This window comes from Amphiura filiformis, chromosome 7, assembly GCF_039555335.1.
Source record: "Amphiura filiformis chromosome 7, Afil_fr2py, whole genome shotgun sequence".
Taxonomy (NCBI): Eukaryota; Metazoa; Echinodermata; class Ophiuroidea; order Amphilepidida; family Amphiuridae; genus Amphiura; species Amphiura filiformis.
The window spans coordinates 56,231,987-56,255,992 of record NC_092634.1 but is presented as its reverse complement, the minus strand read 5'-3'; the positions used below and the strand labels follow the sequence as shown (position 1 = coordinate 56,255,992).

The following is a 24,006-nucleotide window of genomic DNA, read 5'->3' as shown; positions in this document are numbered from 1 at the left end:
GTATGTGCACGATAAATGGCACCTACTAACATATTTCGTGTATTTTCTCTTTCTATTTCTACAAAACAAGATTCAAAATTAGAGTTTGAAATACAAAGATCAGATCTCAGTTTATATTTGATTGAAGTGGAAATATATCAACAAACACCCCCTTTTTTTCTCTCTGTTCTGTTTGTATATTCCATATTATAACCATTTAAGTTGAAGTATTCGGATGGCGATTCTTTTAAGTGAGTTTCAGATAGGCCAATGATGTTAAATTCGTGATTTAAGGTCTTAATATTTTCTTTTAATTTTTCAAAATTTTTCTTGATACTTCTAATGTTAACATTCAGTATGGAGAGTTCGCTATTGGTATCAATATATTTTTGGCTGAATTCTTCCGGTGTTAAATAATTGCATTCTGGTATTTTGTTCATTTCAATAAATTCGTCATTTTTGTTATTATTTTGAAATCTAATTGGATTAAACATCATTTTATCATATTTGTCTATATTAATATCCAATACGTGGATTGTTTCTCCAGATTCATTCATAAGGTCATTATCGCCATCAGAATCCTCATCATTATCTATATTCTCATCACTGATTTTGGAACATTTATTACATACATATTCATCTATTTTAAGTAATGAAATTTCCTTTCGACTGAGGTTCATACATTTCTTATGCACATAGTTTTTACATATTTTACATGAGAAAATTTGATGTTTCTTTTGCATGTTCTTTTTACAAAGCGATACATTTTCTTTACCTGCCATTTACGGCTACACACATACAATCTTATAAAACAAATATAAATAATAAAAACAACAACAACAGTATATATACTGTATATCTTAATTTTTTACGATCAAATTATAGAGTGCTCAATAGGGCGTGATGTACAAACAATTTGGTGAAAACCCTGCATGCAAAATATCCTAGACGAGCGCCCGTGGTTTTTAAGAAGTAAAATGTGGGTAGTGAAGAGCTAAGCTTATTCAATAATTGAGTATCGATATAATATTGAGTATCAATATAATATTGATCAGCATTGCATACATTCAATCTACACACCAAATGGGTTTACACATGATTGCTATATTAAGTAGCAAGGACAATTTAGCATTTAGTGAGAACAACTTAAAACATTTCCCTGGTACCTAATTTAGTCAGTTAACAGTTTTAAAGGTAATAATAGTATTATGGTATTTTCTCGATAGTGATTGAATAACATTGCATAAAATTCATCAAGAGAAAGACTCTGATTAATGATTGTACAGAAATTTATCGAATTTTCGTATTGAACAACCTTACAATACTATTATAGTTTAGCCATATTTAACATGCATGTGTATAGGGGCCTACAGCTACGCCATTTTGATATACAATGATTTCAGAATATAATATTGAACACACATTTAGTAACACGACCGTCCCATGTCCATACTTTTTTAACCCACGGTGCTTTTTGTGAGAGCTGATTTGCCATGTTCAACATGTGCTGGGTAAAGGAAGTCAAATGTTCCTGGATTCCCATTTTCTTACCCTTGAGTTTCCTCCTTTCCTTCATAACCGCTAGGCGGCGTTATATCTAGTGAATTTGACAATAATTGGTCTGTTTTTCCCTGCCTGTGGCTTGCCAAGACGATGCGTGCGGCGTTAACTCCCAGATAATCACTCGCAAATATTTTGATCACCTCATCAGTATCTTCCGATTTCTCTCCCTTATGTTCTGGTATACCAGTCACTAGAAGGCAGTTACGCCTAGAATATTGCATCTGGTTCTCCAGTGCCATGGATTTGTTTTCAATGTCTAAGAGAAGATCATCCAGTTGCTCTTGCTGGTTAGAGGAAACAGACTCCATTCGTGTGTTGTTGCAACTGAACTCATGTATTTCCCCTTCCAGTTGCTCGTACGTCTGGTATATTGTTCTTCCATTTTCTTGATTTTGTTATCAACATGTTGTGCTCGGCTCATCTGTGATGCTTCCATTTCTTTATACTTCTTTTCCATTTGTTTAACATGTTCTGTGTGTTTCTCATTCATTTCTTCTATACGCTTACAGTGTCTCGCCTCCATTTCTTCAATCCGTGTTGTATGATGATCCAGAGATTCTTTCATTAATTACTTCTGATAATGTTACTTTCATAAATGTTTTGAACTCCTCGTTGTTGATCAGATCTTTGAGTTCATTTGCCATGCTGATCGTAATAATTGTAATTCACAAGTCAGTCGCTCGGTTGGTGTAAGGGCATCATACGCCTATAGATGAAATTACATACGGTTCACATGCGTGGCCGGAGCGTGCAATACACACGTCCACACTCGACGAAAACCTATACAGTTCAAGATCGTGTTCTAAAATGTCAGGTAATGTCCGCAGGTTTCACACGCTGCATTCAAAATTACTCAATCCGCTTATATAGTGCATGATGGGATAGGAGAAAAGGACTATATAGTGTGTCTCATCTAAATTTGAGAGTAACACCATGTTGGATTTGGCAGTGGCAGTTTTTTAAGGTTGGTCTTAACCCTGGAATTATGGAAAATTTCGGGCTTCATAACTGCTAAATTATTGATCTAAAGAATATAAAAGTATACATTTTAGAATGGAAATGACTTGATGAATTCATCTGTGAGGTCAATTTGGGCCAAAATGCTCATTTTGGAGAAAATCACAAAAAACAGGTTTTTTGGCCCAAATTTTTTCGCGCAACGTAACAAAAAAATTGTTTGGCCAAAAAATTTTTTTATTAATTTTTAAAAACTAGATAAAAATATCTAGGGACCGTTTTTTTACTTTTTGAATTTTGACCAACTTTGAAATTTGCACCAAAATGGTCAAAAAATGCAAAATTTTCAAAAAAATCATAGAAAAGCCTGATTTTCACCCAAATTTCAAATATTTTTGGTGAAGTTGGTCAAAATTCAAAAAAATGAAAAACGGTCCCTAGATATTTTTATCTAGTTTTTAAAATTAATAAAAAAAATTTTGGCCAAACAATTTTTTTGTTACGCTATGCTGAAAACTTTGGGCCAAAAAACCTGTTTTTTGTGATTTTTTCCAAAAATGGGCATTTTGGCCCAAATTAGACCTCACAGATGAATTCATCAAGTAATTTCCATTCTAAAAATGTTACTTTTATATTCTTTAGACTAATAATTTAGCAGTTATGAGGCCCGAAAGTTTCCATAATTCCAGGGTTCAGACCACCCTTAAATTGTACGCGCTAATCCAATCCTGTGATTACACACAATCAGGGTCAACTGTCTGTACGCTTGTGATGCAATTGCGTAGCACCTCAGTTCAACGCTGATGCATGGTAAAAATGATCACTGGCAATTAAAAAAAAGCGCAGTGATTTATAGTGCGCTTCGCACAGGCACAATGCCTAGCCGTTGATCCACAAGCCTCATCACACGTCACAGGCTGTCACTGACCACGACAGCCCCGCATCATTCCAAAAACCATTAAAGAACAACACAGGGACTTGTAGCTAAAAAGACCACACCCTAGACATGCCACAATAGACCTTCGCAGCCAGGATCATCCCCCCGAGTTTCGTACAGGTTACAACGAGACAATTAGCAGTAAGTTCCTTGTCCAGAGGAATTTCAAGCTAACTCAATGTTTTACACATATTAGCCTTTGCCAGGGTTCGAACCCGCTATCAACCAGTGAACTGTCCAGAATATATGCATGAATGATATAATCACAACTTTCTTATTCTTCTTTTCATTAAAATATTTTATTTTGTGTTAACTTTCAGCGAACCCAAACAGATAATCCAAAGATCATCACCAGTGCTATGTGTCAGGGCATTCAAAAGAAGGATTCATTGCTGGAACAGGGGGGCAGGTTGCATACAATTACCCCCCCCCCCCCCCCCCCACACACACACCCTCTTGTACAGTGTGTCGATTAGGGACACTTGCTTAAAATTGCCAGTTTTCAATTCTAGCCATGCATGCACAGTGGATTCGATATGTAAGAGTTTGTAAGATTTTACAGCGTTAGGGTTAATGTGGGCCTCAATGAAGGGAAACATATGTTGATTAACCCCAACACTGAAAAGGCTTTTTGGTGCTGGAAAAGGAAAGATTTTTACAGTGTTAGCATTAGAAGGTGGATGTTGGTTTATAATGTGATTTACACACTGCTTTGCATCCTGACTGATTCCAGCAAACATGGACATCGTTGGTCGCAGCTGTGTCCCCATTTAGGCAGTAAAAACTCTTATTAAGTCCACAGATGCACACCTACCTAAATACCCCCCCCCCCCCCCCCCCACACTCATTGCAGTCTACATATGACAGTTACAGATTGACTAAAGTTTGATGTCGTCATTGGTTTACCAAGTAAACACAAAACTATGACAAATAATTCCAAAAGTATTTTTTTACTCTTTTTTTTGCATGTGGCTATAATATGACATGATATATACTTAAAAATTCACATGTTTGTTACAATGGTTAGCGCTCTTGCCTTTGAACCAGGAGGTCCGAGATCTATACCTGGCGGAGTCAAATATTTTTTCCAGCCATGGCTTAATTCCGAATTGTCACCTAATTTGGGTGTACTTTGTCTTGGGCCCAATCTCTATCATGGAAAGTTTGCTATATCTTTCTAAATATAATGATTGTTTGTTCTAGATTTGTGTTTTAGCGTTTCATATTTGAAAGAACTTATGTTTAATTGCAACATTTCGAAACTACAAACCCAAACTGGGTGCTATTATGTACAAGATTGGGCTACGAGTATGCATTTTACCAAGTTAGCAATAGGTATTTCCTTCATGTTGCCAATGCATGACTTTCTTTATTATACTCAAAAACGGATTTTATTATACATGTACTAGAAAGTTGTTTACGTGCATATAGGCTCCTTCACAGTCGGTTTGTGTTGTGTATGTTTACAACTGAGCCACATATAGACTGGGTTGCCGGGACTACCAGACAAAGAATCTGTTTTTTGACTATAATTTGGCCTCCTATATGGTTTTACTGATAAGATGGCTAATTGATTTGACTATAATTTGGCCTCCTATCAGTTTTACTGATAAGATGGCTGATTGAAAATAAACACTTATTTTGTAAACAGATAATGCTCTGTGGTTATTTATGGATGGAAACTTAGGAAATTGCTATTAATGAAATAATTAATATATTAAACATACATTTTGCTTTGTTAACGATTAAAATCCGTTCAGAAATAAGGTTTGTCGAACATTTTCATGATTTTGAACAATTTTGCTCTATGAAAAAGGATACAATTGCACCCCTGCTGATCTGACTACTGATAAGCTGTCAACAAGCATTGACAAGTAAAGTGTGACCACTAATTAAACAATAATAATGAGCATTATCTGACCATTCCCTGATCTGACCAGAGCTGGGTATAAATAGTGCACTACTACCAACACTAATTGATGTTGGGAGTGACACTAGTCGTCGAGGGGGGGGGGGGGATACCAGTAATTGGGGTATGGCTTTGGTTTTATACATATTTGGTACGTGTAGAGCAACCGGGAATCCCTGGGATTGAGAAATCAGTCTTTTTGATTAGGCCAATGAAAGTCGATTTTGAGTTTCCCGTCACCGCCCTCACTTCATTTTCTGACCCTCATTTGAATTCATTATTGTGACTATTTTTAATATACTTTTGAATCTCATTAGGGCTAAACATCCATCTTCAAGTGAGTGAGTGGCAAATAACAACACATTTTACATTCGTGTTAGTCATATAATGAAAGGCAGAAAAATAATGAATAATGAAAAGTTACCTCACTTGTTTTCAGAAATTATGTGACGGGAAACTCAAAATTGACTGTTAGTGGCCTTATGATGTGATTGTAACTACCAGTAAACTATACATTGCGAATAAATATATCTAAACTTAATTACCATGCTTCAATATCAAGGTTAACAGTTACTGATAATAGATAATTGGATTGTCATGAAATGTGGTTGATATGAAATCCCTTAATTAAGCAGCAAACATTCTTAAGGTTATCTGCATATAGATTGTTGGCTTGTTGTAAAACTCAGAGGATGTGATTTCAATTGAGCCGTTTGTTACAAGTATGAATTAAATGTAGACCAATTTAGCACACATTTTCCAATTCAGCTTTCGACATGAAAATTTTGAGTATTTCCTAGTATGTCATTGGTGGTATTTACCAATAAATGCCAATATTTTGCACCCGGTTAGTTGTGCCAAACATTCAAATTTACTAGCTTTCCAAGTACTTGCAATGCAAAATTATGAAACATGATCTTCATCCATGGCGTTGTCTTTTTAAAGACATTTCTTGTTCTCACTCATTTTTAATCCAAAATTGTTTATTTTCATCTGAAAATGTGTACATTGCACTGGGGAATATATTTGTGTGCATTTTTTTTTTCTGTAACAGGGCCAATAGAGCCAAAATCGCACCTCGGCTCGGGGAAAACTATTGCGTCTAACGTCCAGGCAGTGTTGTCATCACACTGTCTGTTTTGCTTTTGATATTGGCTGTTGCCGCATTAAAATGATGTTGTCCACCATTGTCTGGCTCTGCAAATAAATTGTAATTCTGCCCTCTGTTGATATATGTTAGAGAATACTTTTTTCTTGGCAAATTTCACTTGTGATTGTTGAGGTTGTCTTGTGGCTGTGTCATCCAGGCCCGTACGCAGGGGGGGGGGGGGTGCGGGGTGTGCGACTGCACCTCCCCAAATTTGCAAAAGTATACAAAAAGTCCCAAAATCCGCGAGCAAATTAAATCAGGTTTTTTTACGCTTTTTTGGTCAAAAGAGGTCCAAATTTGGGGAAAAAGTCCACTTTTTCAGCACCCCCAAAAAAAAATCAGCACCCCCAAAAAAATCCTGCGTCACGGGCCTGGTGTCATCTATTAACCCCCTGATCACTACTAGTCATCTAACAGCATTTCTGATTGGTTGATAACTTGAAAAGCTCATTTCAATTGCCAATTATGACTAGGCTTTAAACTATTTATGGTCAGAAGCTGTCAAACTTGCATTTGCAGATGACCCTCCTTGATTGGTTCAAAATTGGACACACTTTTCATTTTGGCCAATTGGCAGGTAGTTCTCATCATCATGGGTTAAGTGAACAAATCTGGTGAAATTAGCTTTTGCATGAGTATTATTATTATGTTGTGTGGGGTGTGTGCGTAAGTGTTTGCCAGCAAACAAGAACACACACTCACACTTCACATTTAAACCGTGGACCACTCTGCAATGAGGGACCGTCCTCAGTTCAATGAGGTCTGCAAACAACCGCGATTGAACGTCTAATGTATTTGCGAAATATGTCCTCTATCGTATGTGAAGAGCAGTGACTAAACACCATTGCATCATCGTCTGAATTCACAATCTCATAAAGTGTTCGCATGAATAACAAAAGTATTTTTTTAAACAAAAGTATTAATAAATTTTCAAAAATAGAATTTATGGCACTAAAATCTGACAATGGCTGTGAAGTTTATGTGACATTTAATTCCTCTCATGGCCTTGGGAAAATCAAAACTGCCTTAACCACATTTAATAGTTTCAGGAATATTAAAATTGGCCTGCACCCAGATTAGTGGCCTTGAACCTAGCCTAAATAAATGCAATATTAATGTTAGGCCTTGTCTGCCTTTCATGTATTGCTGAACATTTTAGTTAGACCCTCTACCTACCCTTAAAAAGCCATAATTATTTTTTTTATTTTTTTTTTTACCCACTTCGCCCCTCCCTGCAATTGTCTAGCTTGATATTTAAATTTAATAGTGACCACATAGTATACAGAAATTATTATTTCTTGTCCTGGGCAGATGATTTACCAGGCCCTTCACAATTGATTCTTAGTTTCCTGTTTCATGGTTGAAAACAAGTGATGAGGTGACTTTTAATTATTAATTATTAATTATCTATTATTTTCTTTATTTTAAAACAAGTGGTCACAACCTACATCAACCCGTTTTGACGAGGAACATGCATTTAATTATTTTACATATATGTTTGATTTTATACATATACATATTTTATACAAGTAATGGTACAGTTATGTTCTTTGTTTATTCATCATTATAGTTGATATGATCAAAGTCAGAAAGTAGCAAATGAAAGTCATTAAAAGTTATTTTAAAAGAGAAAATCCAAAATATAAATGAAATTATTAAATATTTTGCAATTCTCTACTTTGGACGCGGGCGGGAAACAGGAACTAAGAATCAATTGTAAAGGGCCTTACAGAAAGGCAGGAGTGCCCCTGGAGTTGCCCTCCTCCCCTCCCAACTCCCCCTTGTCCCCTTCCTTCCCCGCAATTATTAAGCTTGAGATTTAAAATTAATAGTGACAGCATAGTATACAGAAATGATAAAATTTTGTGTCCTGGGCAGTGATTCTTAAAGGAGGATTTTGTGATCCTAGCATCCTCTTTTTATGATATTTTTCAGCAGATATCCACGAAAAAAGCTTATTCCCAAAATTTCAGTTGATTCCGAATATTTTTGCTAAATGAATTAATCTGCAAGAAATTTTTGGTACATAAACATTATATAGCCAGAGGTTTCCAGTGGTATAAAATCTCAACTTTTTTTTAGAAAAGTGGGGGATGAGGCTGTGGATCACGAAATGCCCTTTTAAAATAACTGGACTTATTTCATTTTCGCACAGAAATATATTTTGCACAACTTTTTTTATCATTCAATTTTGTAATTATAATGTTTTTCAGCATTTTGTTTTTTAGAAAATTCTATTTATTTGTCAAACTGCCCTAAAGAAAAGCTTTGAAATTTAAATGTAGCCACGGCAAGAGACACGTTCATGTTGATCATGTTGAACGTGCTGTTGAAATTATAAATAGTATGAGTATTTCGTTCAAGGCCATTAGAACCTGGGTTGACTACATTTGGCCTAGATGAATTGGATAGTCTGGGAATACTGGTTTATGTGGATTTTTTTTGCGCTACATTTATTTTGGCGCTTTTCGCTACCGCAAAAATAACAATGTGTGAATATATTGTGTTATAGGTCAATGTAAGGAAACTTAGAATCACAAAATTAAAAACAAGGAAAACAGTTCAAAATTGCCAAAGTGTGAAAAAAATTTCATTTTTCAGTATGAAATTATTTTTGATGGACTGTAATTTTCACGCTTGACAATCTTATGGCTAATTTGAAATATTATTTTGATGCTGTAGAATATTTGCTTACAAAATGACAGAAAGATTTCAATAAACAATCCAGATTGGAGTTTTCATTGGTCTTTTTGAAAATTTCAACACTATAATACAAAGTCTTTAGTAAAATTTTCTTCCAAATTGTGTACCTTTTCGAGCACATTTATGTTCATGTTCATGGACCTTTTTATGCAATGGATTGTCGTCAAATCTGTTTCTCTCTTTTCTTTCCACGTAGGACAGCATGCTTATACAGGCTTTTTAGCCTGGCTTGAGCATTTTGTTTGAACCTGGTCCCATCAGCATCCAAGTGTGTCTCCACAGGGAGTGACTGTTTAAACAAACAAACCACATTCCCTTCTTCAAAACCTGGTGCTTTTACTACACTTATACCTATTTGTTGGGATTCTAGTGGTAGAATGGATGAGTGCCCTCTAGTGTTGGGCACTGAAACCTAGCATTGCTGTTGTAACGATAAAGCCTTATCTTTCCCTTTCCTCCTCTTTCCATTTAAACCTGTTTTTGCCTTCTCATTCTTATTCCATCGTTTCCCCTTTCCTTTTCCTTTCTCTTCTTCCTATGCATTTTCTTAATTTCATATCTCTTTCATCCCTTGTTCCTCTTTTCCCATCCATTTTCACTTTCCTATCCTCTTTGCCAGTTTCCTTTTGTTCACATTTTCTCTTCCCTATTCCTTCATCTCAAGGCACGCCTTATCATGCCTATGGCAGTGACAAGGGGTATATGTGCCAAAGAGATTGTCTCCAGTCTTGAGATTTTCCCCCTTGTAGCCTGCACCCCTCTCTTAATGACAAATTGGGAAAATCTGGGGGATGGGGGATTTCAAAATGCCTTATTTTAGGATTTTGTTCCCTCCCTTGTTCAACACCTGTAATGGTTTTTTACTGTACTGGGGTAAGATGTCCCCCCCATGAATTCACTGCATTGTTTATCAAAAGGGACTGCAAAGTAGTCTAGACAAATGCACATGTTTGAGATCCTAATAGTCATGTTCAGATGGTCATAGAATTCTCGAGGACCAGCGTGCTCGAGTATTGCAATTCCTAAGTCAATCCGTGACTGTGTGTCAACACAACTCCATTGAAGCCTGGAATCCTCGAGTCTTGCGATGTCTGATGTCGTCATCCTTGTAATTACAACCGGAAGCTTACTGTGACCAGGGAAGTTGCACTTCCCTGGTGTGACCTATCAACTATCTCGTATTGCACCAAATTGAACCATATTAAATATAATTTAACCAAGGTCATAGGTTAAGCTCAGCACTGGAGAATCGCAAAATGTATCGTTCATACGGCAGTAGCACTTTCAAGTGTCACTGGGAAATTGGGGATATGTTTGGGGCAAGCTTGGGATTGGAATGCCTCAAGAGAGTTCACACGGATTTCAAAAAGTTTTTGCTCAAGAATCAAACTGCTTACGAATAAAGCCCTCATGTGAACATGCCAGTCATACCTAAAATTATTCACTCACTCATATATAGATTCTCAGTAAGACATGTGCCCTTCACCTCACCAGGACATAACATCTTGACCCAGAAGCTAATCTGGCACAAGTGTGGCCAGAGAGCAGCATGAAATGCCCTTGCCCTACTAATTAACCAACAACACTTTCAACTGACCACTAAGAAAAGTGACCACTACAAATGACCAGTACTATTATTATTGACCTACTTCACAGCAGGATACTGACCACCCATGCCCAGAAGCTCAAGATCAAGTATGGTCAATGTGAATACTACCAAGTGTAGTCCAACCCTAAAAGGGCATGATTCTTCATGGTCCACTCCAATATCTTTGAAAAATCAGGCATACATTGTTTGCAGTCAGAAAGAATTCCTATTTTTCCAGGCATTTCTAAATATCTAAAGAGGTTGAACTTTAAGGGGGCAGAGTACCTTGGCTAATTATGGATTGTTTGTCCCATTCACTTCTGATCTGCGCTGACATTATGCAACATGGTTTGCACCACTGAACATAGCTAGCTCTTAATAATCAGAGCCCTCGTGATTTGATGTAAGTACAGTTTATTGACTAGGACACAAACCATGCACAAACCCTCTGATCACCCATAGATTTTAAATTTTAAATCTATGGATCACCACAGGTCCTGAGACTGCCCCTCCCCTCTGATTGCGAAATATTTAGTGACCACTGCCAGGCACATTTAGAACAGCTCAGAGAGGGTTGGTCGTGGTTTTCATATTTTGACAACTTTATTGAGGACTCATATTAAGGCTCAGAATCTGAGCTATGCTGAACATTCTAGAGATGGTGCCCAGAGCTGGTGTCAGGGGTGGGAACCCCTCTGTGGAGCACGTGTGGTCGAGTGGATAAGGCGCCCTATAATCCATAGGTTGCGAGTTTGAGCCCCGCTCGTGCCAACGTGTTGTGTCCTTGGGCAAGGCACTTTATCCTCATTGCCTACTGGGGGATAGGGTTGGGTTGGATTGGATGTTTGTATAGTTGTTTGTTTCAATGTTGCAATATTGGCGCTGATTAAACTGCTGCCTGCAAATTGCATTGTGTCTGTTTAGGTGTGTTTAATGTACAATTCTAGCAATTTGACCTGCGGGTCACCATTTGAAATAAAACCTTCCTTTTTTTTTTTTCTTGTGTGCACATTTGGAAATTTATCATGTCACCAGTGGCATTCAGACTGTCTTTTTAAACACAAGGAGGACTTCTTCCCCATGATTGCGGTGTAATTGAAAGAAAATGCATTTCAAATAATTATATAAAAGAAGCCACTGCCACATTGATTTTTTAATGTCCCTCTGAACAACCCAGGATACTTACTGAAAATACCAGGAGTTGTTGCAGGGCACTTCCCTATGGACCCCAGCCAGGGGCTCTATAAAGTGAGCCCATGGACATCTGACTCCCCCTAGCTACCCCAGTGGCATTCTACTGCAAAAGGTTGCCGACCTCAATGATTGAAAATATAGAAGAATCAGTTCCAACTTTGGTTGGACTACCCTGGCCAGTCAGTCAATTGGTCAGATCCTTGACCAATACTATCTGAGACCATTGGTCACCTGGCAGGCTGTCATCACCTGCTGATTGTTTACTACATGAACTTGATCTAGAGAGTTCTTGTTATTTTGGATTGCCTAGACTTAGGCCTAGTCTCCTACACACTCACAGAGAGAGACTGCCCTTGACCTGGACTTACTACAGGGCATTTCCTACTATAAATGGCACTACTGGCTGTGGGCCACAATAGCCTCATCCCAATGGCATAGTTCAATAACCTCAATTAAACAATCATAGTGCAAAATTTGACCTCAAGCTGCAGAGTATGAGTTTTTGTACTCAAATTTTCAAAGGTCATTCAATGAATGTGTAACTGTATTGGGGTTAAAGAACTGTGCCCTGATAGATGAGCATGTTGTGGGTCCTAGTGATGGTAGCCCTTTCACTGAGGTCCACTCAAGTGTATGTATTGAAAGGTCAAGTGCGCTGATGTGCTTAACTGGGAAAGGTTTCACTTCTTTCAGATGATGGGAGTTATATCATTCTTTGTAGCAAATTGATTTATTTTAATGAATAAAATCAAATGAAAATTGATTTGTCCTTGTACTTATCCTTTTGCTGGTTGTTTACAGTTTGGTCTTTGGTGCTGCTGGAAGAGGAGTTTATAAAAATTCCTTTAAAAAAGAATGGGGTGCCCAGTAGGAGCTTTGATGTGATGTGCTGAAACAGCAAAGATATTTGGAGTTTTGAATTCTGTGTACACATTTTTTCTTATGGTGACATGTATTTGGAGATGTGTAGGGCAAACCTGAAGTTTGCTCACTTGCTTCCAACCCAGAGAAGATATATTAACCTTCCCAGAATCCTTTGTAGCATGATACATCATCTCAGTTCATCAAATGACACTTCCAGGGACAGTGCCAGGTTATTTTGATAGGGGAGCAATGCACTTTCCAATTTTTGAAAGGGTCGATAGTCATGAAACAAACATAATTCGCAAGATCTGGATGTGCTCTGTTCAATAAGGTACCTTTTTTGTAACTACCGACCCATGTTGCACTGGATGGCAAATCATACAGAAACTTGGAATGGAAGCAATGCATTTTGAGAAGGTTGCATAATGCAGGTTCGAATCCCGGCAGTGGTTCAGTATGCTCTCGTGGAAAATGGAATTAGCTTGAAATTCTCCTAGACAAGGAACTTACTGCTAATTGTCTTGTTGTAACCCGGGGAGCTGATCCTGGTTGTGATGGTTATTTGTGGAATGTCCATGTTTGTGCTCTTGAAGCTGCAAAGTCCCTGTGTTGTTGTTAAATGGTTTATGGAATGATGTGGCCATACTGGTCAGCGACAACCTGTATTAGTGTGCTGAGGTTTGTGGATCAATGTCTAGGCGTTATTCCTATGCGTAGCATACTATTAATCATTGCTTTTTGTTATATACATTATGTTATTGTTTATAATATATATGTACATGTATTGTATACCCAAAAAATCTAAACATAATGTGGATATGTCCCCCCCCCCCCACTTTTGGTAAAATAGCCACTTTTTTTGTTATTTTCAGCCACTTTTTGACAATTCAGACCAAATGTACCCCCCCCCCCCCCACAATGGCCCACATTTCAAGCCGGATTATTGGCGCTTATGATAGGGATTAGGATCCCCAAAATGGGGTTAAGGGCTATGCATATATTTTTAAATAGGTCGATTATTCAAAGTAGAATATTGCAATGCATTACGGGAGGATAACCATTTTTCCCAGTGGTATATTTTTCTTCTCAGTGATGGGTCTGCCAATGTACTCTCATATTTAGATCAAGGTTACACAACACAAAATTAATCAGAACTCGGTCACATCTCAGACTATATGCAATGTTAGGAGTGACTACAAATCAATATTATCACCTCATGTGAGAGAAACTGGAAACCCTAATCCTATAAAATCTAACCTTAATTTCATGTAAAATCACATGAAGGAATAACCCAGAAAACAATAAGCACCAAAGTTTACATGTTGCTGATAGGTGGTGTGGCTTGTTGATAAAACATATAGAAACATTTCATGCCCTGGACGAGTGCATTAAATATTACGAATCTGCACTGGTGGTGTGGAAATAATTGTTAACAAAAGTGGGTTTCCAGGCCAAGGATATGTCTCCCTAAGAGATGGTACATTTTAACAAGCCATGTTTGTCTGTCTACTAGCAAAAAAAATGTGACATTCAATTTCATGATTGCTGTCTGGTGCTGGGTGGTAATGTGACTTTAGTTATTAAAGGAATGTGCAGCAGAACTAGTAAACAAGTTCCGTAAATAAGTTCATCAAGATTGTCAATAGATATCAGAAAAAATGTTTGATTGGCATAACATAAAAAAATGTGGGTAGGTAGGTAGGGATTTTTGTAAATTGTGTTTAAGTTGCATTTGGAAAAAGGCCTTGGAACTTTTTTTTTTTTTTTTTTTTATATATTTATTTATTTAATTTTTTTATTGCAAAAAAAAAAGTCAGGGTCCAGCCTACTTTTAGGATAGGTCGGGTTATGCCAATCAAACACTTTTTTTAGGTCAGGCCTCAGTTAACGCATTTTTTGCTTCGGTTTTGCGTTCTCTGGTGTAATCCTTAGGGACGCACTATTAGATTCTCAGGGGGGATAGGAAGTTGGGATCAGGGGGAAAAAAATTTTCGCCACTTGCAGCAAGTTTTTTTAAATTTCATGCATTTATACACAGTTAGATGGGGAAAGTTTTTTTTTTAGTGCTGGTGGGAAAAGTTGTTTTTTTTGCTCATGTAGTGGGTGAAGCTTTTCTTTTTCAAAAAACTTCCTACCCCCCCCCCCTGAGAATCTAATGGTGCGTCCCTTTATAGTTGAGGCTTTACACTTCGGTTTTGTGTCTTTTTAACACATTTGAGACCTAAGCGAATATTGGAAATCTTAAAAGTACAAGTACAAGGCCAAGTCACTTGATTTCCTGTAGTCATATTGTAAAGGTGGACTCATTTTTCACACCAAACTAATTTTTAATTATATCACTTGTTTTTAAATTTGTGATTCTAAGCTTCTTTACATTGACATAAGGCCAAGAAAATTGAGTTTTTTTGCCCTCAGCGACCGACCATGATTTTTCAGGATTTAGCGTGAAGCATGCGAAAATTTGCACTTTTGGTGCAAAAATGGGCAAATAAGAGGTTAATTTGGTTAGAAACCCATATTCAGGCATCAACATGGGGGGTGGTGGTGATTGTATGGACCATCCCCTTGGCAAAATATTTTGGTGATTCTACCCCTACCGGATCTACACCTTTCTAAACTTTATATTTAAAAAGAAAGTCTGATTTGCATCAAAAATATTAGAAAATGATAAAAAACATGATATGTAATAAGGGGTGTATTTTATCCAAAACATGTAAACGTGGTACCTTTCAGATGAAATCATGCTTATTTTCAGATACAATCCTGTTATGTGGATAAAATTTGTTGCAAAACTGAGCTAATTCCTGTTTGGGGGTCTCTTGTTCTTTTCAGATTCTATCCTGTTATGTGGATAAAAATTGTTGCAAAACCGGGCTTAATTCCTGTTAATGTTTTTCAGTTCCCTTCATATTTTTGCTGATACATGTATCGCCAAAAAGAAAATGGTTTAAGGGTATTTCTCTGATATATCAACTATTTTTAAGCAACTTCAAGAAAATGTTGCCGATTTTTTTGATCCTCAATGGATATATTAAAGTCTTTAATTCTGAATTAAATTTTGTTTTTATCTTTTAAAAGTAGAAACATTTTTTTCACATTTTGTCAATTTCTGAAGGGTTGTTCTCCTGTGCTTTCTACTTGCTGGCATCTCAAGGACGAACGCCCCCAGCTGCAACTCAGCTGCATGCATAGCAATGTACATTGACATTAGATTTAGTTATACTAGGGTACAAAAAACCTATTTATATGCTTCAACATTTCTTGAATATTTACATACACAGTGGTGACTCTAGGGGGGCATGGAGGGGGGTATTTGCACCCTCTCAGTTAGAGAATCAAAAATCATGAACATTATCCACTTCTGGGGGGAAAATTGCCAAAAATTTGACAAAAAATTGCCAAAGAATTACCAAAAAATTGCCCCAAAATTGCCACAAATGACAGTCAGCACTTATTTAATGTACATTGTATTCATCCCGATGCGGTTAAATAGCAAAATGTTTCTCTCTGATACATCACATTGGACCCTGAATATTGCCTTCCCCTTTATATCTTTGCCCCACAACCCCCTTTGCACATTATGTCAGATTTTGGGAAACCCAACACTAAAACCTTGAAATTTCTAATCTTATGACATAAGCCTAGCAAGCAAGACAGTTTCAGAGGGTCCGGAAGAATTAAATATTGGGGCTGGGGGCAATGGTGCCGGGCCCAAATTATTGAGGGTGCCCAATGGTACTTTTCCATATCCATCAAAATTATCGGGGGCCAGCCTCCCCCCCCCCCAGTTCCAGAGCCACTGAGTTTGCATATATTTGAAAAAATTGCTTGCCCCCCCCCCCTTTTGACCTGTCAAAAAATGCATGGCCCCATCTGAGTCTTGTCTTGCTAAAAATGTCCCCTCCTTATAACCACAGATCCTGGATCTGTGTTATAACTCATCCCTTGGTGATGTACATAATTATTGTGCCACCCCTAAAAGGAACAAGTTAGGGCAAGTTTTTGCATTCATGAGTACATCACATAGGAGAAGTAAGTGAGATGGGAAGAAAAAGTGTGCCAATAACCATTTGTTACCCCTATCTACCTGGCACTACATGTCTGCTACATTGAGGGGTTTAAACAAAGAGGTTGATAATGGTGAGTTATATGGGAGTTTTGAGAATGAACGATGCATCTCAGAGAAAGATACCCAGCAAAACGTTTGACAGAAAATGTCGGGTTATATAAACATGCGCATATTTTGGGGGGCTTTGGGGGTCAAAGTAGGGGGCGGCAAAAACGAAGGGGCGGCGGAAGAAGAAGGGGCGGCGGAAGGAGAAGGGGCGGCAAACAGAATAAGTAAAAAGAAAAAAGGGCGGAAACATTTGAAAAAGTATTAAAAACCTTGAAAAAATGGTACTATTCATTGCTTTTAGGGCGCTAGCACCTAAAATCCTTTTTTTTTTTCTTTTTTTGCTCTTCACTTTTTCAAACCACCGGGAAAAAATTGGGTCTACCTTTTCGGGCTGTTGAGGAAGGGGCAACAAAATCTCATTTTCTTCAGCCCCCCAGGGAAGGAGCGGCCGGTCGGTAAACCACTGATAAAGGGTATATAAATGATATAAAATGTTGTAATATCATTCAGAAACATTTTTGGAATCTTGCTGCAAAAGATTCTAACATAATGTTATTTAAAGGAGTATTTTGTGATCCTAGCGTCCTCTTTTATGACATTTTTCCACGAAAAAAGCTTATTCCCAAAATTTCAGTGTATTACACTGCTCCAGAGGTCACTGTGTTGTAATTTTGATAATATTTTTGGGAAATGAATTAATCTGCAAGAATTTTTTTATACATAAACATTATGTATATAGCTAGAGGTTTCCAGTGGTGTACAAATCTCAACTTTTTTTGAGACTGTGGATCACAAAATGCCCCTTTAATTGTTGACAAAATATTTTGACAAATTATTTTTATATATTTTTTACAGTAAATTTTGGACAACATTTTGAAAATGTTTTAGTATTTTTTCACTGATAAAAAAAAAAGTCCTTTATATAACACGACATGTAAGGGGCGAGTGGTAGGATGTGTCCTGTGTTTGCGACATGTAAGGGGCGAGTGGTAGGATGTGTCCTGTGTTTGCGACATGTAAGGGGCGAGTGGTAGGATGTGTCCTGTGTTTGCGACATGTAAGGGGCGAGTGGTAGGATGTGTCCTGTGTTTGCGACATGTAAGGGGCGAATGGTAGGATGTGTCCTGTGTTTAGGTGAGTGACTAGGTGACCGGGCCGATGGACGTGTGGGTGAGTGGATAGGGTCGCACAGGTAGGCATGGGGGAAGGGTGGGTGGGTGGTTGTGTGGGTGGGTTGATTGGGAGGGTGGGCAGATGGACATGTGGGTGAGCAGATGGGATTACACAGGTAGGCAGGGGGGCTCATGGGTGTGGTGATGATTGGTGGGTGGGATGGGTCCCTGTTAAAATTCTCAGCGGCACACCCCTACCCAACACACACATTTTATTCAAATGACGGGCAACCCTCAATTTCTAGCTAAGACCCTGCCCCATTGTATCTCAATATCTTTTATACCTCACCAATATGTAACTCACTTTAAATTTGGGCTTGACACTGCAACTACATTAATGCTCTCACCTGATGCAGTTTATGTTACCTAGCACGAGAACACTCAGTCACTAGCTGCGCTACATCTATGTGCCAGGCATAAAAGTATGCATATAATGCATCATTTTCATGATTCATGCACAGAGCTCTCGGATTACATCTCAAAGGGCATAATGTATTTCTTGTTAACCTCAGGTTCCTGGACATCAACTTCAGTGTATTCAGCCCCTGAACATGGATAAAAATAGAGAAAAAGAAACAGGATTGGGTTGGCTGAAGTATGTATTATATACAGTTATATATATACAGTTTTGTTTGTTTGTTTGTTTATTTAAATGGTTGCTCTGTGCGGAGACACACTTGAATCCCGATGGGACCAGGCTCAATTAAGATGCTCAAAAAATATATAAGTATGCTGGACTATATCGAAACAAAAGTGTTTGATGGAAATGGAACCCTGGAATAGTGTGTATTTTTGAGAATTTATGTAAAAGGTCCAAAAGATGACAGGAAAAAAAATGCTGTTCTACTGGCCCGGTCGACCCAGAATTTTGCGTTTTGGATGATTTAAAAAAATTTTATCCTGCTAAAATCATGTAAAATCAGCCGTTTTGGAAAATATCTTTGCAAAAAAAATCTTTCATTTTTTTCAGATTTTGAAAAGTAATCAGAAAATTATTAGGGTAGACACATCCAGAATATTACTCACATCTTTAGCTTTCGCCATCTTGGATGATGGCTTTCTCAAAAGTGACTTGGTTCACTGCTTCTCCAGCGGAAACCGGTTGTAGTTCCATTCCCATCGTGCGATGATGCAAGCAGTGAATCATAATGTGATCGAGAGTGTAACTACCGATGTCCTGGTTCATGGTGTCGGCCCCTTTTTGTCTAATCCATATGGCCTCCCTTACTTTTTTTAACTGGTCTGCTTGCTTCCTTGTCAAGTATCACATATTTGATTCACTGCTTGCACCATCGCACGCTGATGGGAAAGAAACTACAGCCGGTTTCTGTGGGAGAAGCAGTGAACCAAGTCACTTTTGAGAAAGCCATCATCCAACTTCCAAGATTAAAAGTGACAAACTGGCCTATACTAGGGGAGTGTTCATAAATACTTTGGTAGGGGGGGGCTGGAAAAGATGTAGGGGGGGTCATAAAATTTTAGGAGTTCTGAATAGGGGGGGTTAAAAAGGTTTTGGGTGTATGAACAGGGGGGTTAAAAAGTTTTTGGGCATTATAGGGGGGTGTAAAAACTTTAGCAACATTAGTCCTGAAGCGAAAAATATAAGATAGCCTAAAAATGTTTCACGCGCTCGCAAATGTTCATATACAACCACAACAAAAGTTCATTCCAGATAAGGGTATACATTTGATCAGGTCCTATAAGTATATTTGACAAGTCATTCAATAGTCAAAGATATATAAGTATGAAGTGTTAAAAATTGTCTTGTTGTCTATAACTTAATTTTGAAGTTTGTGTCAGTTCCTTCTGGTCTGCTCTTTAAATCACTAAAAAGGTGCAATATCTTTGTTCTTCTTTAGTGTTGACAATTTTTACAATAATGTTTCATGCAGTAGAGATTATTAATTTGTTATCACTGATATACACAACTAAATCATGTTGCATTATAATCATATAGGCAGAGTAAGCTTTGAGAACCGGGGTACACATCCCCCCTAATTGTTTCCATGGGGGACATCCACCTAAAAATCCTAGTAAGAAAAAAAACAATAATTGCCCTATGCAACTTTTTTAGCACATCGAAAAGCACTGTGTTTTGGGCCCAAATAGGGTAAAATTGCACAATTTTGTGCTTCGCGATCACACGAACTGGTCCATCAAATAGCAAAACACACCATTTCGGCAGTAGCGTAGCCAGGGGAGCAAGGGGGAAAGTTCCCCCATGACAAAGATGAAAGAAAAAGTTCCCCTGTCAAAAAATGAAAGATAAAATCTGGATGGAAAAGAAAAGGGACAAGGAGCCCCTTTTCCACCCAAATTCACCCCGATCATGGACCAAAAATAGTGTAAAATACAAAACGTTTGCTCGTCACCTGACCCCCCTAAATTTCAATGCTTCCATTGCCACTGGGTGTAGTATACATCAAAAATTGTAAGTTATTTATCAATTAATACAAACTATGAGGCGTCTAACTCGCCAAGTGGATTCGGTATCCAAAGTTGTCAGCGATGTTGGCAAAAAGATCAAAATAAAAGGCACACTGCATTTCTTAATTTCAAATTCAACACTAAAGGGTCAATATAGAGAATTGTCACATGCATGTAGATGAAGTTTGTATTGTAAATTCTAAATAAATGATTGATCAAAGGCTTAGTTCATCATCTTGCAGTAGAGGCATTGAACTCAGGGATTAACCCCTGAGCACTACCTGCCGATCTAACATTGCCTCTGATTGGTCAATTACATGATATCTTCACTTTAATCACCAATCAGAATGGAGCTTTGCAAATAATTCACCCTAATTTTTTGTGTGGTGAAAATATTCTAAAATGTTGCTGATTGTTGGCCAGTTTATAATGAAACTTCTTTTTGGCCAATCGGCAGGTAGTTCTCATGGGGTTAAAATATAGACAGCGAGTACAAAAGCTTTCAAAGTGCCAAGCTCTAACTTTGACAGATTCCTTGTCCAGTATTGCCAATGTATTTTTGGATGTTCTTAATTGTGCTCTGTTTTGTTTTGCCACAAATTGGATAGTAAATGGTTAAAATTGAATTTTATGAAAAAGAGCTCTAATTTGATATCCGTGTTTCCTCGAATAGTCGCCCCGGGGGCGTTGCATTTTCCAAAAGGGGGCATTTTTTAGAGGTCATTTTTAGAACGATAATTCCAGTACAAATCATACTGGTAAGCTTTTAAGTTCCCAAATACATATTTCGTAATTTCAGTGTGAGTTTTAAACTAGAGCGGTTACCGCACCAAAGCTGAACCATGGCTTCAGCAGTTGTTGTATACCATTGTCACCTGGGGGGGTCATACCTGCTTGGAATATGTGAAAAGGACCCAAAATAGGAATATTGACCTAAGTCTTATTTGGAGTGTCACCCCTGGTGGGGAAATTAAATTATACATGTATAATCTGTACTCTTTTCTCTTTGGTTTGACACCACTCAGGGGGTCATACTTTCTTGGCAGTTCAAGATATGAAAAGGACCCACAATTATGAATATTGACCCAGGTCTTTTGAGGAGTGTCACCATCGATTTGGAAATTATTTTAATTATATTCTTTACTCTTTTGTCTTTCATTTGACACCACTCAGGGGATCACAACTTCTTGACATTTTAAGACATGAAAAGGACCCAAAATAGGAATATTGACCTGGGTCTTATGAGGAGTGTGACCCCGGTGGGGAAATTATTTTAATTATATTCTTTACTTTGTTCTCTTTCATTTGACACCACTCGGTGGTATATACCTTCTTGGCATTTTGATATATTAAAAGGACCCATATGAATATAAAAAGGACCCATATGAATATTGACCCAAGACTTTCCCGGGTGGGAAAATATTTTAATTTTATTCTTTAGTTTTTTCTCTTTCATTTCACATGCCAAAAGTTGTGGGGGTGTTTAATTAAAGGGGGGAAATACGGTATAGATATTACTTCTGATCAACTTCCTGGAGACCCCCTACTTTGTGTAAGTTTGTGTACTTTCAAAATGCAGCGAGCTCCCTGGTTATAAAAAGCCTTGTTGCCACTGAAATGTGGCATAAGGAGCCAACCTTCTTGGCATTTTGATATATTAAAAGGACCCATATGAATATAAAAAGGACCCATATGAATATTGACCCAAGACTTTCGCGGGTGGGAAAATATTTTTATTTTATTCTTTATTTTTTTCTCTTTCATTTCACATCACTCACGGGGTCATACCTTAGTGGCATTTCAAGATATGCCCATTTAAGACCAAAAGGTTAGTCAGTTAGTAAGTAAATAAGATACACTCATATAGGCTGATACCATTTCATGGTTCAGCAAAAACTCACGCTGAAATGACGAAATATGAACTTGGGAACGATGACTTCCGGTTCACTTCCGGGTTTACGACCAAATTACTACACAAGATAGCATGGAAATATCAGCATTTTTTAAACATCTTGGTTGAAAAAAGTTGTGGGGGTGTTTAATTAAAGGGGGGAAATACGGTATAGATATTACTTCTGATCAACTTCCTGGAGGCCCCCTACTTTGTGTAAGTTTGTGTACTTTCAAAATGCAGCAAGCTCCCTGGTTATAAAAAGCCTTGTTGCCACTGAAATGTGGCATAAGGAGCCAACCAAAGTATGGGGCTATAATAACCATTTAAGGGGTACTACACCCCTGTGGTTAATTTGTGACTATTTGTGCATTTTTCTCACAAAATAATAACACACTGGTAACAAAAGTTATGTATATTATTGGGGCAAGGAATCCAATTACTATACTGAAATTTCAGTGACTCAGACAATCGGTTCAGTATATATGAGAGGAAATGAGGTACATCCTAGCGGTACCTTATTTCTTATCATAAATAACAAACCACTTGTCTTGGGTCACTGAAATTCAGTGTGGTAATTGGATTTGCCCTATAATATACATAACTTTTGTTACCACTGTGTTATCAGTTTTGAGAAAAATGCAAAAATAGACACAAATTTATCGAGGGTGTAGTACCCCCTTCTTAAGGCCATCTTAATTTAATAGTTCGTCTCAAAGCCCTTCCCAAGTTAAATACCTAATGCAGAATGCGGTCTTTTTAGATTTTTTTTTTACTGTAATTTATTTTATCTGTGGGATGAGCTTTTTGACAAGAATATACCACCTTTTCATCTCTCAAAGAGGGAAAATGTACAGTCTGAAATCTTTGAATTTTTAAATAAAATTTGGAACTGTTAAATAAGGCCTTATACTCCTAAAATGGACTTTTTAGGCCAATTCAAAACCATTTGGTTTTGAATTGATGTTGGTTTTCTTTAATGTAGGCCTTATTGGGCACATTTTCTGGAAGAATAGACACCCCTGTTCATGCTGTAAAGCATTTAAATGGATATGTTAGTTGTATTGTATGTCAAAAATATCATCTTTGTGTGTTATTACACTGTACAAAAGAGTAATATTGTGCTGTTAATGCTTTGTATGTACTAGCCATAGGCATCATCATAAAAAGTTCAAGTTTTGAGACATTTTCCCAAAATATCAAGAGCTACCTCATACTTATTTAAAATGCATTTTTCATGCCAATTCCAAATATGATCACAAAAATGTACAGTCTGAAATCTTTGAATTTTTAAATAAAATTTGGAACTGTTAAATAAGGCCTTATACTCCTAAAATGGACTTTTTAGGCCAATTCAAAACCATTTGGTTTTGAATTGATGTTGTTTTTTTTTAATTTAGACCTTATTGGGCACATTTTCTGGAAGAATAGACACCCCTGTTCATGCTGTAAAGCATTTAAATGGATATGTTAGTTGTATTGTATGTCAAAAATATCATCTTTGTGTGTTATTACACTGTACAAAAGAGTAATATTGTGCTGTTGTAATGTTAAT

At 37.4% G+C, this 24,006-nt stretch overlaps 1 protein-coding gene across 1 annotated transcript in view; it reads left to right on the top strand.

Annotated features, from left to right (window-relative positions):
• Nucleotides 1-24,006, top strand: part of LOC140157963 (proteasomal ATPase-associated factor 1-like) — a 121,491-nt gene that overhangs the window by 59,222 nt on the left and 38,263 nt on the right. The window contains 2 exon segments of the mRNA XM_072181210.1: nucleotides 3,757-3,808; nucleotides 3,810-3,845. Coding sequence (XP_072037311.1) covers nucleotides 3,757-3,808; nucleotides 3,810-3,845 — 88 coding nt within the window.